The following is a 14,634-nucleotide window of genomic DNA, read 5'->3' as shown; positions in this document are numbered from 1 at the left end:
GTTTGTTGTTTTGCTTGTTTAGGGATCTTCACCTTAAATATCACACAGTTCTGGAGGACTTTAAAGGCCCCTGAGAGCAGAGGAGTGAGCCACTAATGATAGAAAAGGAGCTGAATTGTGGGCCGGGGCCTCTGGTGGGAATCTTGGGGCTCCTTCTCCTCTCTAGGACAATCTGTTGTTAGTTTAGCTACTTGAGTAGAAGCTGAGGGCCTTCCCTTTAGAGTAAACACTGAGGAGTGAGCACTGTCTGATTTTCCCTTGGGGGAATGGGGTACAGTCTTCAGATGAGGAAAATTGGGGTGGTTAAAAAAAGGACAATAATTCAAAAGAGAGATTGGTGCAAGATCGAAGATCGTTCCCAAGCTAGAACCCAGGAGCTCTCCTAAGGGTCTCAATGGGATGCCCCAAAGCCTCCGGGCTTTGTTTGTCCTGTTTGGGACTACTCAGAAACCCTGGCTTCTTTGCATGTTCCCCCTCTCCCCACCATTAAAGCAGACCTGAAATGTAGAAGGTTCACTGGCTACTGGCTTTCTCTGGTTAGAGCCTCTGTGGCTAAACATTCCTGAACTGGGTGACATTGTGCGGGATACAGGGAACAGATGGTGGCCCCAGGCTCACTCTGAGTTCCCAGCAGGTTCAATATTCCCCAGTTATTCCTCTGGGGCAGAATTGGCCTTAATTTTAAAATACTGTAGCGAGCCTCCTCAGATAAGAAGTACTCTAGAGAAGTTATTCTTAGAGCAATATATTATGAAGCTTTCCAAATGCCTCCCTCCCTCCCTGCTTCCCTCTCTTATTTCTTCCCTCCCTCCCTCCTTTCCTTCCTTCCTTCCTTTCCTTCCCTCCCCTTCCCTTTTCTTACTTTCCTTTCCTTTCCCTTCCCTTCCCTTCCCTTCAGTATTAGTGTACAAACAGTATAAGTTGATTATTTCCTTCTTAATTTTCCCTGCCAAGGAGAAAATAATTAAGCAACTGCTTTGCTATCCCTTCCATTCTTTAGGACAAGGGCCATGGTAATCCTGCCCTCCCAACTACCTGCACTCTCTGGGTCCTTCAAGCTGAGAATAATCTGGTCTGTCTGGACAAGGAGGTTCCCAGAATCCTCTTAGAAGAGGCCCTTCCCCCAAACTACTAGCACCCTGCCTCGTGCCCCAGCTCTGAATGATTGTCTGGATTCTGAGTATGGACTTTGGGTGTCCCGCCTTCTCTTGGGTGGAATGGAACCTCTGTGAGCTCCTTGGTTCCCGGCCACCTTTGTAGACTCAGTCCTTAGCACAGAGTCCCATACAAAGCAGGTGTTTACAAATCCCTGGGGATTTAATTCAATGTTAGATCAGACAATTTTATGAAGCCATTCATCTAAGAACTCGGAGAACTCCGCTGCCCGTGAGGGGCTTGATCTGGGCGGGCCAGGCAAGTTTCTGTCCCTTGCTCAGCCTCCGGTCCCCTTTCCCTCTTTTTTCCGAGGGCCCCTATCAAAGAGAGACAGAGATCATTGACACAGATCCCTCAGGAGGGACCTTAGAGATTGTCTAGAGCTAGACCCAAGTGACAGGCCCGGAAGAAGAGCACTACGCTTCCCAGAAGGGGCCGGTGACTTAGCGCCTGTTCCTGGGAGACAGGCTCTCTGGAACTATCCGCCTGAGCTCCCCAAGGGCATCCTCCAAGTCAGTGCCCATTACATCATGTTCAAGAAGGTTGGGAACCCTGGGAATTTGGAACAAGGACAGGCGTGTGTTCCTTAGAGTAATCTGGAAAATGTTTTGGAAGGCCGGGGGACAAATGAGAAGCTCCTTGACCCGAGTGGAAGGAGATCTAGATTGTTCCCTGTTTCATCAATTATTGTCTCTACCTTACTAAGTCGTTGAAGTTCTCGGAGCTTTCTAGCCGAGTTCTCGGAGCTTTCTAGCTGAGTCCTCGTCCCTTCACCTTGACAGAGTTTTTGTTCCACCCACAAAGTCCCCAAAGGAGCCTGCTGGCCAGTGTCCATCTGTGCACAGGCTGTTCCCCGTGGCTGGTCACTTCCCCTCCTCACTAGCCTCCTCTTGGAGACCTCCGCTCCGACTCAGCTGAAATGCCCTCTTGGAGTTAGCATCTTCCTTTCTGTAAAATGATAAGAAAAATGGGACCTGAGTCGCACAAGATGGCACAGGGAAGGTACAAACATCATGATTGCTCCGACCGCTACCATCACAGGGCCATGGACAAGTCACTCCCCTCCCTGTGTTTCCTCTGTAATTAAGGAGGGCAGGCGAGCTCCTGGGGCCTCCTGCTCTCAAGGCCAGGGCCCGATTGTGTATGACCATTATTTTAGCCTCTGCACGGGAGCTTTAAAATGAGCATTTCCCAGATTTTCTGGGACCACGTCTCCAAGGTTCCCATCCCTTGTGATTAAACCCCTTCTTGGTTTACCGGCAGCCTGGGTCTTTGTCCTTTGTTCTGGAAGACGACCATGACAACGGGAAGTGCCACCCTGACACACAAGGGCCCTGGGTTTCCCTGAGGGAGGTCTGGGCCAGGTCGCCCACCTCACTTCCTCCTGCTCTGGAGCCATCCGGGTCCAGTGGCCAGATCAGGAGAACTGGGGACGGCCCGGATCGAGGCTCACCAAGCTTCCTTTTGGACCTTAGTTTGACTGATCAAATAGAGCTGTGTGTGTGAGGCAAGACAGGGCTAGGCAAGTATTAAGTGCTTACTGTGTGCCAGGCACTGGGCTAAGCACTGGGAATCCAAATGTGAGAAAAAAAATACAGTCCCTGCCCTCAAGGGGTTGCAATCTAATGGAAGAAGAACACGAGCAAAGGCCCGAATGACAAGAAAGCGTCACGCTTGTCCTTGGGACTTTGGGGTTGGTCTTTTCTCTCCCTGTGAATAAAGGGGCTCCTGGGGGCCGCCCTGGATCCCCGGCTTCCCAGAACCCCTTCTGCTTAGCTCAGCTCAGCTTCTGGCACAAAGGTGGTGCTTTATAAACCCATGCTGATCGTTCCTTTCTTTCCTGTGACTTGTTGGGGAGCTGCTAGTCTGGACTACACGTCCCACAGGCTGGGCCCGTAATCAGGAAGGCGAGTTCAAATTCAGCCTTATGTACTTAATAGCTGTGTCAAGCCACTTTAAGTGCTATCTGCCTCAGTTTCCTCAATTGTAAAGTGGAGATAATGACAGCCCCTCTTAATTGTGAAGATAAACTGAGATAATATTTGTAAAACGTGCTTCAAATCTTAAAGGGCTACATAAAAGCACGAATTTAGGGTTAGGGTTATTATTGCTTCTGTCATGTTTATTCTTGTTGTTATTCAGTGGAGAGGACCCTGGCTCGGGGATAGGGGCTGATTTATTTCCACGTGTCCCTCGGTCTCCCCAAGTAGAAGCTTTGTGTGGAGAATGGCTTAGCTGGTCAGAGGTGACTCCCTGAATGGCACAAGTGAGGAAGCTTGGAGGCCCAGAAAGGACGCGATTGCCCCGGGCTCGCACACGAAAGCTCCACGAACCCAGGCTCCCGATGCCGTGCTTCTGTCCCTTTCACACCCAGTGCTTTTCCTATAGGCGCAGCTCAGTAAATGGCAGGCACCCTTTGGACAAACAAGCAACCGGCCTGGGGAGAAGGCAGCCAATGGGGCCTCTTTTCCGCCATTCAGCTGGTTACGGTCGTTGTCAAGACAACTGTGAATGAGGGCCCTTGTGAGCCACAGGGAGGGGGGGCTGCCTGGAAAGCCAGCGGGGGCGGGCGAAAGCCAGATTAGTCCGGGGTCAGGAGGGTGGGCGGGAGCTGAGGGAGAAAGGGGGGCCGGGGCGGCCCTGGCCGGCCCTGCCAGCTGGGCAGTGATGACCGGGCCGGGGCAGTGCTCACTGCTATGGAAAATGAGTGTGTTTGAGTGTGTAAGTGTGTAGTGTGTGTGCATTTGTATATATATGCATGTGGATAGCATGTGTGTGTATATGTGTATTGTGTGTGTGTGTGTGTGTGTGTGTGTGTGTGCATTTGTATATATATATATGCCTGTGGATACTGGTTTTGTGTGTGTAAGTGTGTAGTGTGTTTGTGATTTTCTCAGGGTCTCTAATCCCTCCGCCAAGCCTGATAGCCACCTCTCTGCGCCTTCAGAGAACATGTTTATGAGATTCCTCCGAGGATCAACATTCTGGCAAGGAGTCTCCGAGCCTGGCCCGCCTGGCCCGTGGGTGGTGACTACAGGCCACAAGCAATTAGTAAGGGGGGCACTGCTCACCAAAGGGAAGCACAAAACCCCTCACATGGCCCCTTTTTGAGGGGATGTGGGACAACATTCAGTAACTACAGACGAGGCAGCTGAGTGCTCAAAGGGAGGTGCTCTCTCGGGAAGGCGACCAGATCTAGGAGGACCAGAAGGGAGCCAGGGCAGGGCTGGGAACTGATGATGGCAAAACCCCATCTCCCCCCAGAAACTGGAGGCTCCTGCATCCTGGGGCACAGTGGGCTGGGGGCCTTCCAAACAAAGTTCTTGAGAGATTCCCCCTTTTTTTGTCCCCAAAGAGTGAGGTGGAAAATAAAAGAGAACAACCTTAGGCTCTGGGGGGAAAGTTTCCCAACATCCCCAAGTGATGCCAGTGTCCCCAGGAGGTGAGGAGCAGGGCTTCAGCCTGGAGCTGGGTGAGGGCCCTCAAGTGCAGCGTTGGAGACCTGGAGCTCCTGCCCAGAAATGGGCGGATCTCTGGATCTGGGAGTGACCCGAGCCCACAGACGGGACCCTCGGAACGGTCCGGTGGCTGTCCTGGCTTCCTCAGAGAGCCTTCCTGGTCTCAGAGCCTTATTTTTAGCTCCACAGAAGTGTAGAAGGAGGTACTGCTCCTTTGGTGCTTTTCTATAAGCCAGAGAAATTCCTGTTTCTCCCATGGAGAGAGCACCAGGTTACTGTAGGAGTCCAGTTCACTGCGCCTTATTCTGCCGCTTGGGTGAGGCTCACACCGGGCCCTGGGCGTCCTGAGGAAACAGCCGGGACAATTCCAGCTTTCACGGCATCCCGGAGATGCTCCATCACCCTGACCTCTCTGCTGTCCAAATGCTGGCCTTCCTTACAGAAAGTGTAGAAACGCTGTAAGGCTTTTTGGAAAAGGCCTGGATACTTCCAACTTTCCCTGAAAAGCATGGAGAGAAGTAGACTAAGCTTATGGCCTATTGATCTTGAGAATGGCAAATGTTGGGTTTTATTCCGAAACCGTTTTCTCACCGGGCCTCGGGCTGTGCCCCATTTTCACGCTGGAACGCTCCTGTGGCAGGACTTTGTGGCCGGCGTCGTTCCAATTTGCACATCTCAAAAATGCCAGGTTTGCTGGAGGAGACAAGTGGATCAGGAAGGAGTTGGGATTTCCTCAGGGTCAGGGACTCCGGGGGTGGAGAATCCATCCCATAGCACAAAAGGCCATGTGATTGTGACTTGGATTCCAGTCTCATGTTGGGAGCTTGAGAGTGGGCTGACCCCGGGCAGGCCAACTGCTCTCCTGGACCTCCGCTCTGAATGGCCTCTAAGGTCCTGCTAATTCCCGACTCAGTGGTTCTGTAATGTGAGGGGTGAGTAATAGGACTGGACTAGAAGTTAGGGAGAGCCAGGTTCAAGGGTAGCCTTCGATGCTTCTAACTCTGGGCCCCTGGCAAGGTCAGTGACCCTCTCTGAGTTATTTCCTAGAGTCTTTGTAAGATTGAAATCACATGATCTGTTCCCTTGTTCCCTCAGGGGCTTGGCCCGGGGATGGCTGAGGGCCCTCCCAGTGTGCCACGTTCATATTGTGAATGGAGCACCTCCAGCCTGAGGCTCGCTGTCAGGTCACCCCCAACAGGTTTTTGGGGCTGAGGAGGATGTCAGCCAAATGTCACTGGCTGAGTTTGTCTTTTAGCTCGGGCGCTTCTGGTCTGTTATCTGCTTCTGACTATGTCACCAGAGGCTCTGAACATGTGTGAGCTGATCAACTTTAAGGCAGAATCGGAGTCTGGACGGGGGGAGGGGGAGGCTGCTGGACTCCTCCTGGTGCTGGCCAGCGAGCTTGCCCACTCAAGGAGCCTTTGCCCCTCCCCAGGCAGTTTTCCCATGAGCACCTTATAAAGCCTGCCCTTCACTGCTGAAGGGGGCAGGCAGGCCTAAATATAGAGGCTGTGGCTTACAAGCCCATTACTAAATCCTGGGTGATGGTGTGGGCTCCTCAGCTGCTCCCTCCCGGGGACTCGGGGCTCATGGGCGACATTCACCTCCCTGCCAGCACACCGGCCATGCTCCTGCTCCTCTTGCCCCTGCCCTCCGTCCCCTGGGGGCCCGTAAACCTTTCACGTCAGGATAATCACTCTCCTTCAGACCAGACAGGTGGGTTGCAGGGCGGAACAGGCTAGGCGCTGGACTCCAAAGGGGACCGTCTGAGCCAGCGGGCGCGCAGTGCTGGGCACAGAGGCGCTCGGAGGCCGGGCTGGTGCCTTAGACACCTTGGGGTTGGGGGATTCACAGCTGGGCCAGCCCCTGGAGGCCATCTCACCCATAGCTGAGGGAAAAAGGCCCCTGAGCTGGAGCGGAAGCCGGTTCTCTGACTCCCAACTCAAGGCTGCCCTGTTTGGGGTCCGTGTCCCACGAATGGGGGTGGTGAATCGGGCAGCTCAGGGAGCTCTCTTGAATAATGGTTGCGAGAGCTGCCTTGCTCTGCGGGAAGTTCCCGAGCACCAGCCCTCACCTGAGGGACCCCTTTGTTTCTCTCCCAGGGCCCGGGTGCAGAGGTTTCTCAGGCAGAGCTTGGCCGGCTAAGGAACTGGAACCGGAACCATCGGGCCGGGGGAGCAGGCGTGGGCCTGGACAGCCCGCGGGCATCCATTTGGGAGCTGGGCCCTGTTAGCTCTGCAGCAGCACCCCCTTCCCGTCCAGCCCCTCGGCAAGCGAAGTGTTTATGGGGCAACAGCGGGGGCTGCCAACAAAGAAAGCCCTGAACGGAGCCCAGGAGGCCGAATGTCGGGCCTCGCTCACGGGGCTGGAAATGGGACTGCGTCATCTGAGCGCCGTGTGCCCAGCAGCGGAGCATCTGCCGGGGGCTCGGCACGTCCTTTCTATTTCCAGTCTAATCTGGAATTAGGGAAGGATTAGTGTCCAGGCAGCGGCCATTAGTCAGCCCTCCGCTGGCCTGACCTGCTGTTTATCAATTACATAAAGACAAGGAGTGATTGGCCGCCATTCTCCCAGCTTTGCTTGTCCTTCTTGTGTTCTGGCTTAAAAGAGAGCTGCCCATTGGAGGTTGGAAAGAGCGAGCAGAAGGTCACGCCGGGCAGAGGAACAGACTCAAAGGCCCGAGCGTTTGTGGGAAAGCTGTTGCTAAGGGAGATGCACTACATATCATTGAGGAAAAAAGTCTCATTAACAAGAAATGAAAACCAATCTGGTGGATGTTCTGCTGCGTCGGGCGGAGAGGGAGAAGTACAGCAGGACCTTGGCTGTGCTTGAGTTAACAACCCCCTAGCTAGCCGGCCACTCCCCAAGCATTGCGGGCCCTCTCTGGCCAGCCGGCTGCTCCCCAGGCACCATCGGTCCTCTCTGGCCAGCCGGCCACTCCCCAGGCACCACGGGCCCCCTCTGGCCAGCCGGCCACTCCCCAGGCACCGTGGACCCTCTCTGGGCAGACCCTGTGCTGGAGGCTGCCACACAAACCAAAGGAAAGTTCTTGGCCTCCAGAGCACAAACCTACTTCTGAGTCTGAGCTGGGGCTGTGGCTGCCCGCCATTCATGACCACAGACAGCCCGTGTGGCCCAATGGTGTCCATGCGGTATCAGCAGAGGCAGGGGTGCCCCCAGAGTGCTAGGCGGACCCCTGTGATGCACCCAGGGGATGTGGTTAAGAGTCAGTGTAAGAAGGTGCAGAGAAGTCGGGTTCTGTAGGGGACGGGGTGTCTCTCACTCCTGGAAATGGGGTTTGAGCCAGTCTCAAAGTAAGGGCAAGATCTCACAGCCCGAGTTTGAGAGTTGTAAGGGATGTCAGAGGCTAGACCTAATTCAAGCTGTATCCCCACTAAAAAATCCCTCCCACCTACCCCATACACGGTTGTATTCCAAGTCCAGGAAGTCGGGAAGAGGCCTGGGAAAAGACTATTCCCCAAACTCTATTTTTACCTTGAAACAATGTGATTGACAACACTCTGATAGCAGAGCCCCTCATTTAGCAAATGAAACTAAATTGTGAACTGATGTTTACAAGACCAGCCATGATTAACCACGGGGACAGACTGTGTATGGGGATTTATGGATATGCACGTGTGCGTGTGTGTGTGTGTGTGTGTGTGTGTGAGACCCTCCCTTCTAAGTTGTTCTTGGTCTGTTTTGTAATTTCTTCATGATGTTTATTCTGCTCAATTCAACAAGCATTAAATAAGCACCTCCTGGGTCCCATGTTCTGTGCTGAATCCTAGGGAGGATGGATTAGACAATAACTGAATAGTCTTTACTCTTAGGGAGCTTATATAACTCTTAGGGGTCAGACCATCTGAAGGCAGACATTGCTTCCTTTTTGTCCGTCCTCCCTCCCTCCCTCTCTTCCTTCCTTCCTCCCTCTCTCCCTCCTTCTTTCCCTCCCTCCCTCCCTTCCTTCCTTCCTTCTACAAATTGAAACATACTTTTTCTTCCTTCCTTCCTTCTTTCCTTCTTTCCTTCCTTCCTTCCTTCCTTCCTTCCTTCCTTCCTTCCTTCCTTCCTTCCTCTCTTCCTCCCTCCCTCCCTTCCTTCCTTCCTTCCTTCCTTCCTTCCTTCCTTCCTCTCTTCCTTCTTTCCTTCCTTCCTTCCTCCCTCACTCCCTTCCTCCCTCCCTCCCTCCCTGATGTCTGGCAGCCCAAAGAGGCCCAGCATTATAGATTTAGAGCCAGGAGGCTCTAGGGCACCCATTTCACAGATGAGGAAGCTGAGAGGAGAGCAGAGGTAGGAGGAGAGAAAGGACTCAGCCAGAACCACCCAGGTGTCGGCTTCTTGGTCTAGAACTGGAGCCCTGATGCTCCTGCTCCCAATGCCCAAGTCCACCTGCTGCCGTTAAGCGCCTCGCTGCTGCTTGCCCCGTTCTCTGCTTCACCCGCGATTACTAGCGAGTGTGTTAATGAGCCACAGCCCCTCAGCCCTCTGTGTCCTCTTTGTTTTCCAGAAATTTTATGAATAAGCATCAGAAACCGGTGCTCACAGGCCAGAGGTTCAAAACTCGGAAAAGGGGTGAGTAATTGCCATGGGCGTGTGTGTGTGCATGTATTACTGTGTGAGTATGTGTGTGTATGTGTGTGTGTGTGTGTGTGTGTGTGTGTGTGTTACTGTGTGTATGTCTGTGTGTGTGTGTTTATATATGAGTGTGTATGTGTCTGTGTGAATATGTGTGTGTGCATGTATTGCTGTGTGAGTATATGTGAGAGAGTGTGTGCATGTGTGTTACTCTGTGTGTGTGTGTGTGTGTATGTATAATGGGATGAAGGGGAAGGGGAGCACCTGCAGCCCTGTTGCCCATCCTTAGGAGGTATCTTGAGAAGCAGCGACCATCCTCAAGGACTCGGGATTGGGAATGGATCAGAATCTTTCTGTGATTTAGTTTCCTCGTCTGTAAAATGGGCAGCTGTCTCAGCCTCTGAAGACCCTTCAGAGCCATGGTCCATGGACCAGGGTTGATGGAAGGAAGCGCAGCTGAGCGGAGGCAGCTGTTAAGAGGCTGGGTCTGAGGGACACGCCTGCCTGGCGGCCAGGACACGGGTGGGACCGGGAGGCCGGTGGGGTGCGAAGGGTGCAGGCTCCGGCTCTGTGCCGTGCCCAAAGTGGGATCCGGCGGGTATGTGATGGCAGAGGCGGGTGCCACAGCTGGGCCCGGACAGCGGCTCCGTTGTCTGGCCCGTGGGCGCTCAGAGAGGGCGTCGGAACTGCAGGGAGGGCCTTTAGCCGCTTTCCTTGTCCCTAGAAAGCTCCCCCATGTGCCAGGGCTGAGTGCTGAGGGCCTGATCTCCAAAAAGCTACCCTCTCTGTGTCTGGGCTGAGTGCTGAGGGCCTGAGTGCTGAAGGATGATTCTGGGGAAATGCATGACCCAGGATCTGTCCCCTTCCTTCTCTTAAAAAAAAATACTGTTTTTATTTCCAGTTCCCCCCTCCACCCCCTCTCCCACTCACTGAGAGGGAAGAAATATGATCCCCATTATGTATATGAAGTCATGCACGACATTTGCACCATCTCACGGGGCCCGGGCTGAGGCTTGGTCCAGATTGCTCCAGTGACTGTCCTTTTGGAGGGGACGGAGAGGGTGGTGGGGTTTCCGTAGCTCCTGGCGGCCCGTGGACCCTATGGGAGAGCAGTGGCTGGCTGACGTTTCCTGTGCTTGTGGGTGATGTCCAAGTGTTTCTGCATGTACATGACCAGGCCCAAGCAGGTCCACATGTATGCCCAGAACCATCCCATTTGTGTTGCTACATGTCTGGGTGTACAATATACAGTGTTTGTAGATTCCCTTCTAACGTCTGTGTGTATTGTAACTAATATGGAATGTTTGTGGCCAGGGAGCAACAATGTATCTTTTAAAAATCCCTGAGAATCTGGGTGCCCCATGGAGGGCAATGGCTCAGAGTGGAGAGAGCTGACTTGAAGTTGGGGACTGCTGGGCTCTCGGATAGTGTCTGTGTAAGTCACCCCAAGGGTGGGCGAGTCGTGTCACCTCTCTGGGAACCTGTTCTGTGTTCACAGCGATCTTCATGCCTCTCTAATGATTCAGTAAGCATTTATGATGTACCTCCTGTGTACAAAGCACTGTTGATTTGGGGTTCTTGACCTCGAGGAGGTTCAATATTCTTTCCTCCATTTCCATGATCTCCCTTTTCCTCCTGCATCAGCCTTCTGAGAAGTGGTCCCTTTTTTTCTTTTTGTTGTTTATTTTATTTACAAAAGAAAAAAAAAAAGAAAAAGAAAAGGAATAGAGAACAAAATGAAACAAAATAAAACATCGTCATGTGTCCAACAGAACCAGGGAGGAGTGAAAATATACAACAACAGATGAACGAATCAAGAAAGAGTATATTTTAGTAGAAGAAATTATATTTATGAGTCATCTTTTCTTTACTTCCTTGTAAATTCTTTTTTTCTCTGCTATGCTTTTTTCCCCTTTCATCTCCCCATCTCCAAGCAATCTATAGTTAAAAGATATATTCATGTATACTTATATAGATATATACATATACATATATACACATACATATGCACACATGTCTTTCCTATCCCTGCTGACTTTGCTTTGATTCTGCTCCTAACTTGCCTTGCTATTGCTTAACTTCTCGCCTCTACCCCTCCCTTGACTTTATTCCTTTATCCTTTGCTTCCTCATCCATTCATCCCTCCCTTCCTTGATTCTTTATAGATTTTGGAGGGTGCTATATGCTATACCCTTCATGGTATATATGTAGTCTTGTCTATTGAATCCATTCCCGATGTGAGTAGGTTTTCAGAACTATCAGCCTCCTCCCCCTCTAATGCCTCTGCATCTATTCTTCCTCTTCACCTCATTTGGAAAGCATAATGACTATTTTCACCTTAACACTGCACCAATCTTTCTCTTGAGCTGCCCTATTGTTGAGATCAATCTTAAACCTATGGTATACATTCCCCATGTGAAAAACAAAAAAAGAAAAACCATAAACGATTCGTCCATGTTGAGTTCCTTGAGATTGATCTTTGATATTGGCTCTTATATGTTAATTTTCTTTTAAGTTCAGGTTTGGTTGATAGATAGTTCTGAAAATCTGTAAGTTCGTTGAATATCCATTTTTTCTTGTTCAACATTATAGCTAATTTTGCCAGCTATGATATTTTTGGCTGCAAGCCTAATTCTTCTGATTGCTCGTAGATCTAGTTCCAAGACCTGCCGTCTTTTATTGTGATTGCTGATAAGTCCCGTACAATTCTTATTTAAGCTCCAGCGTATTTGAATTGTTTTTTTCCTAGGCTCTTGAAAAAGTTTCCCTTTGATCTGGGGGTTTCAAAGTTTGGCAATAATATCCCTATGTGTTTTCTACAAAGGATCTCAATGAGGTGGTGATTGGTAATTTTTTTTTTTTTTTCTATTTCTTCTATTCCCTCATGTTCTATCACTCCAGGACAATTGTCTTAAATTATTTCATATATTATTGTGTCAAGGTCCTTTTTTAGTGACAACTTTCAGGCCGTCACTTATATTTTCTTATATTTTCTCTTCTTGAACTTTCTTCAGATCTGTCATTTTTTAAAATAAGATGTTTCACAAATTCTGTTCCATTTTCTTATACTTTATAATGTTTTATTTCTTCATCTCTCATAGCTTCACTGGCTTCCCCTTGTCCAATTCTAAATTTCAAAGAGTTATTTTCATCTTTGAGACTTTGTATCTCTTTTTTTTAGCTGGTTAACTTCTTTTTTCCATAATCTTCTTGCTTTTCTTGGGTGTTTTTTATTTTATTTTATTTTAAGTTTTTCCTCAATGTCTTTCATTCCATTTTGAAATTCTTTTTTGAGTTCTTCTATAAATTCTCTCTGGGCAGGAGCCATTTCACATTACTCTTTAGGGGTAGAAGCTTTTTTTTTTTTTTCCTTCAGTGTCCTTCTTGAAGAAGCCCAATCTCCTCTGTTCCCACAGTAAGTTTCTATGGTGGGTTTCTTCTTTGCCAATTCTTCCTCCTCCTCCTCCTCCTCCTCCTCCTCCTCCTCCTCCTCCTCCTCCTCCTCCTCCTCCTCCTCCTCCTCCTCCTCCTCCTCCTCCTCCTCCTCCTCCTCCTCCTCCTCCTCCTCCTCCTCCTCCTCCTCCTCCTCTCTCTTCTTCTTCTTCTTCTTCTTCTTCTTCTTCTTCTTCTTCTTCTTCTTCCATTAGTGTAAGCAACTCTAATCTTGGAATAGGGGTGCTTCTGGCTTCACCTCAGCTCTCCCCTCTGACCCAGAACCGCCAGCCAAGAGCTGCCCCCTCCAGCCAGTGCCCACAATCTGTAGTGTCCTTGTCCCCCTGCCTCTGCACTCCCAGTGTACTGTTTCCTTCTTGCCCAGGGTCACACCTCTGAAGCACAGCTGGGCTTGCTTCCTGGTCAGCTGAGGTTCCCTTAATTTCCTGACTCAGACCCCAATTCCACAAATAGTCTGGGAAGTGAAAGTTTCTGTGGTTCCTGCAGCCACACCCAGCTCACCCCAGAGCTTTCCACTTAGTGCTTCTCTGGAATACAATCAGGTTAATCCCAGCCCTGGGTCTTTCTTCACATCTCAGGGTTGTTTCAGGAGGACCCCTATTTTGCCCCAAGTCTTCTTGATTTTTTTCCCACTTTATGTTTGTCCTGAGGGGAAAATTTGTGGGGGAAATCGGGAGACCTTGACATAGGAGACCTACTCTACCATCTTCCCAGAGTCCTTCCCCCAGGTAGTCCTTCTTAAGAAACCTCCAGGATCTCGAATTCTGAATCCACTTTTCTTAAATCTTCATTATGATCCCTAATACCCCCTTACCTCTCATTCTTCCAGTCCATTCTCTCTGCTATAACCTTGCTTCCCTGCCTTGAACCCAGCCTGAAGCAGCTCTGCTAGTCATCATCTGCCCTTTGAGTCCCTTGACTTTCATCACTTGGGGCTTTTGACCTTTGTCTTTGTGTCCCTCATGGGCAGCCACTGCTCAGTTCTGGCCAATTTCTTTTTCTGTCTTTATTTTTGAGTGCTAAATGCTACTCTGGGAAGTCACCGCAGTATTGATGGGAATCTCAGGGGGAGAAGGGACCTCAGAGGTCATCTCATGCCTCATACCTCAACAAACAAACGGTCTGGCTGCCACTAACCCTTGACCTCCTCTGGTTGTATCATCCGGCTGCTCACCTGCCTCTTCTATTAGAGTTTCCCTTCCACCTTGACTTCCTGACACTGCCCTCTCCTGTGTCTCCTCCTACCTGCTCGGTGACTGCTTCTCAGTCTCCTTTGCTGGGTCATCACCATCATCGTCATCATGATGGGTCACCATCATCACCATCACCATCATCAACAACAAATGTAGCATTTATATAGTGCCTTCTGTGTTCCAAGTTAACAAATATTATATCATTTGTTTTTCAATAACAATCTTAAGAGGTAGATGTGATCATGATGTCCATTTTACAGGTGAACAAACTGAGGCAGAGATAAAGGGACTCATTCAAATCACACTTAGCAAATATCTGAGGCTGGCTTTGAACTCAGACCTGCCTGGCTCATAGCCTCACACTTTACCTATTGTGCCCCCTCACAGAAATGACCTCTCTGTACTCTCTTTATCTATCCATCAACTGACATTTTTATGTACCAACTGTGTACAAGACAAAAATCAGACCATCTTGTTCTCAAAGAGCTTAATTTTAAATGGTTTGCGCATGTCATTCATCTTGTGTGATTTTGAAATAAGGGGAAGTTTGGACAAAGCAGTTTTAGAAAAACCTTTGAGGATGGAAACTAGATTATGACCAAGTGAGGATGAAAAGGAACAGAAAGAAAGGATATTAATTGGATGGGCTAAAATAATGTTTAAATATTTTGTAAAACAAAAAATTTTAATATCCTTTTTAAAAATATTATTTATATAGTTCAATATGTTTCTCTTTATACCCTTCCAGAAACTCCTATATAATATAATATATATATATATACATATATATATACACA

General features: G+C 49.7%; 1 protein-coding gene across 3 annotated transcripts in view; it reads left to right on the top strand.

Moving 5' to 3' along the window:
- BZW2 (basic leucine zipper and W2 domains 2) overlaps positions 1-14,634 on the top strand; it is a 55,679-nt gene that overhangs the window by 11,619 nt on the left and 29,426 nt on the right. The window contains exons 1-2 of one of the 3 annotated variants that reach the window (XM_031940692.1): positions 6,730-7,927; positions 9,124-9,188. The exons of 1 other annotated variant lie outside the window; for it this stretch is intronic. In XM_031940692.1, coding sequence (XP_031796552.1) covers positions 7,905-7,927; positions 9,124-9,188 — 88 coding nt within the window. In that variant the 5' untranslated portion in view covers positions 6,730-7,904. Of the gene's footprint in view, positions 1-6,729; positions 7,928-9,123; positions 9,189-14,634 lie in introns of those variants that run through there. One more of the 3 variants, XM_031940693.1, reaches the window with a different exon arrangement.

The sequence above is a fragment of the Sarcophilus harrisii genome, chromosome 5, assembly GCF_902635505.1.
Source record: "Sarcophilus harrisii chromosome 5, mSarHar1.11, whole genome shotgun sequence".
In the NCBI taxonomy this organism is placed as follows: domain Eukaryota; kingdom Metazoa; phylum Chordata; class Mammalia; order Dasyuromorphia; family Dasyuridae; genus Sarcophilus; species Sarcophilus harrisii.
This window is presented reverse-complemented; position numbering and strand designations above follow the sequence as displayed.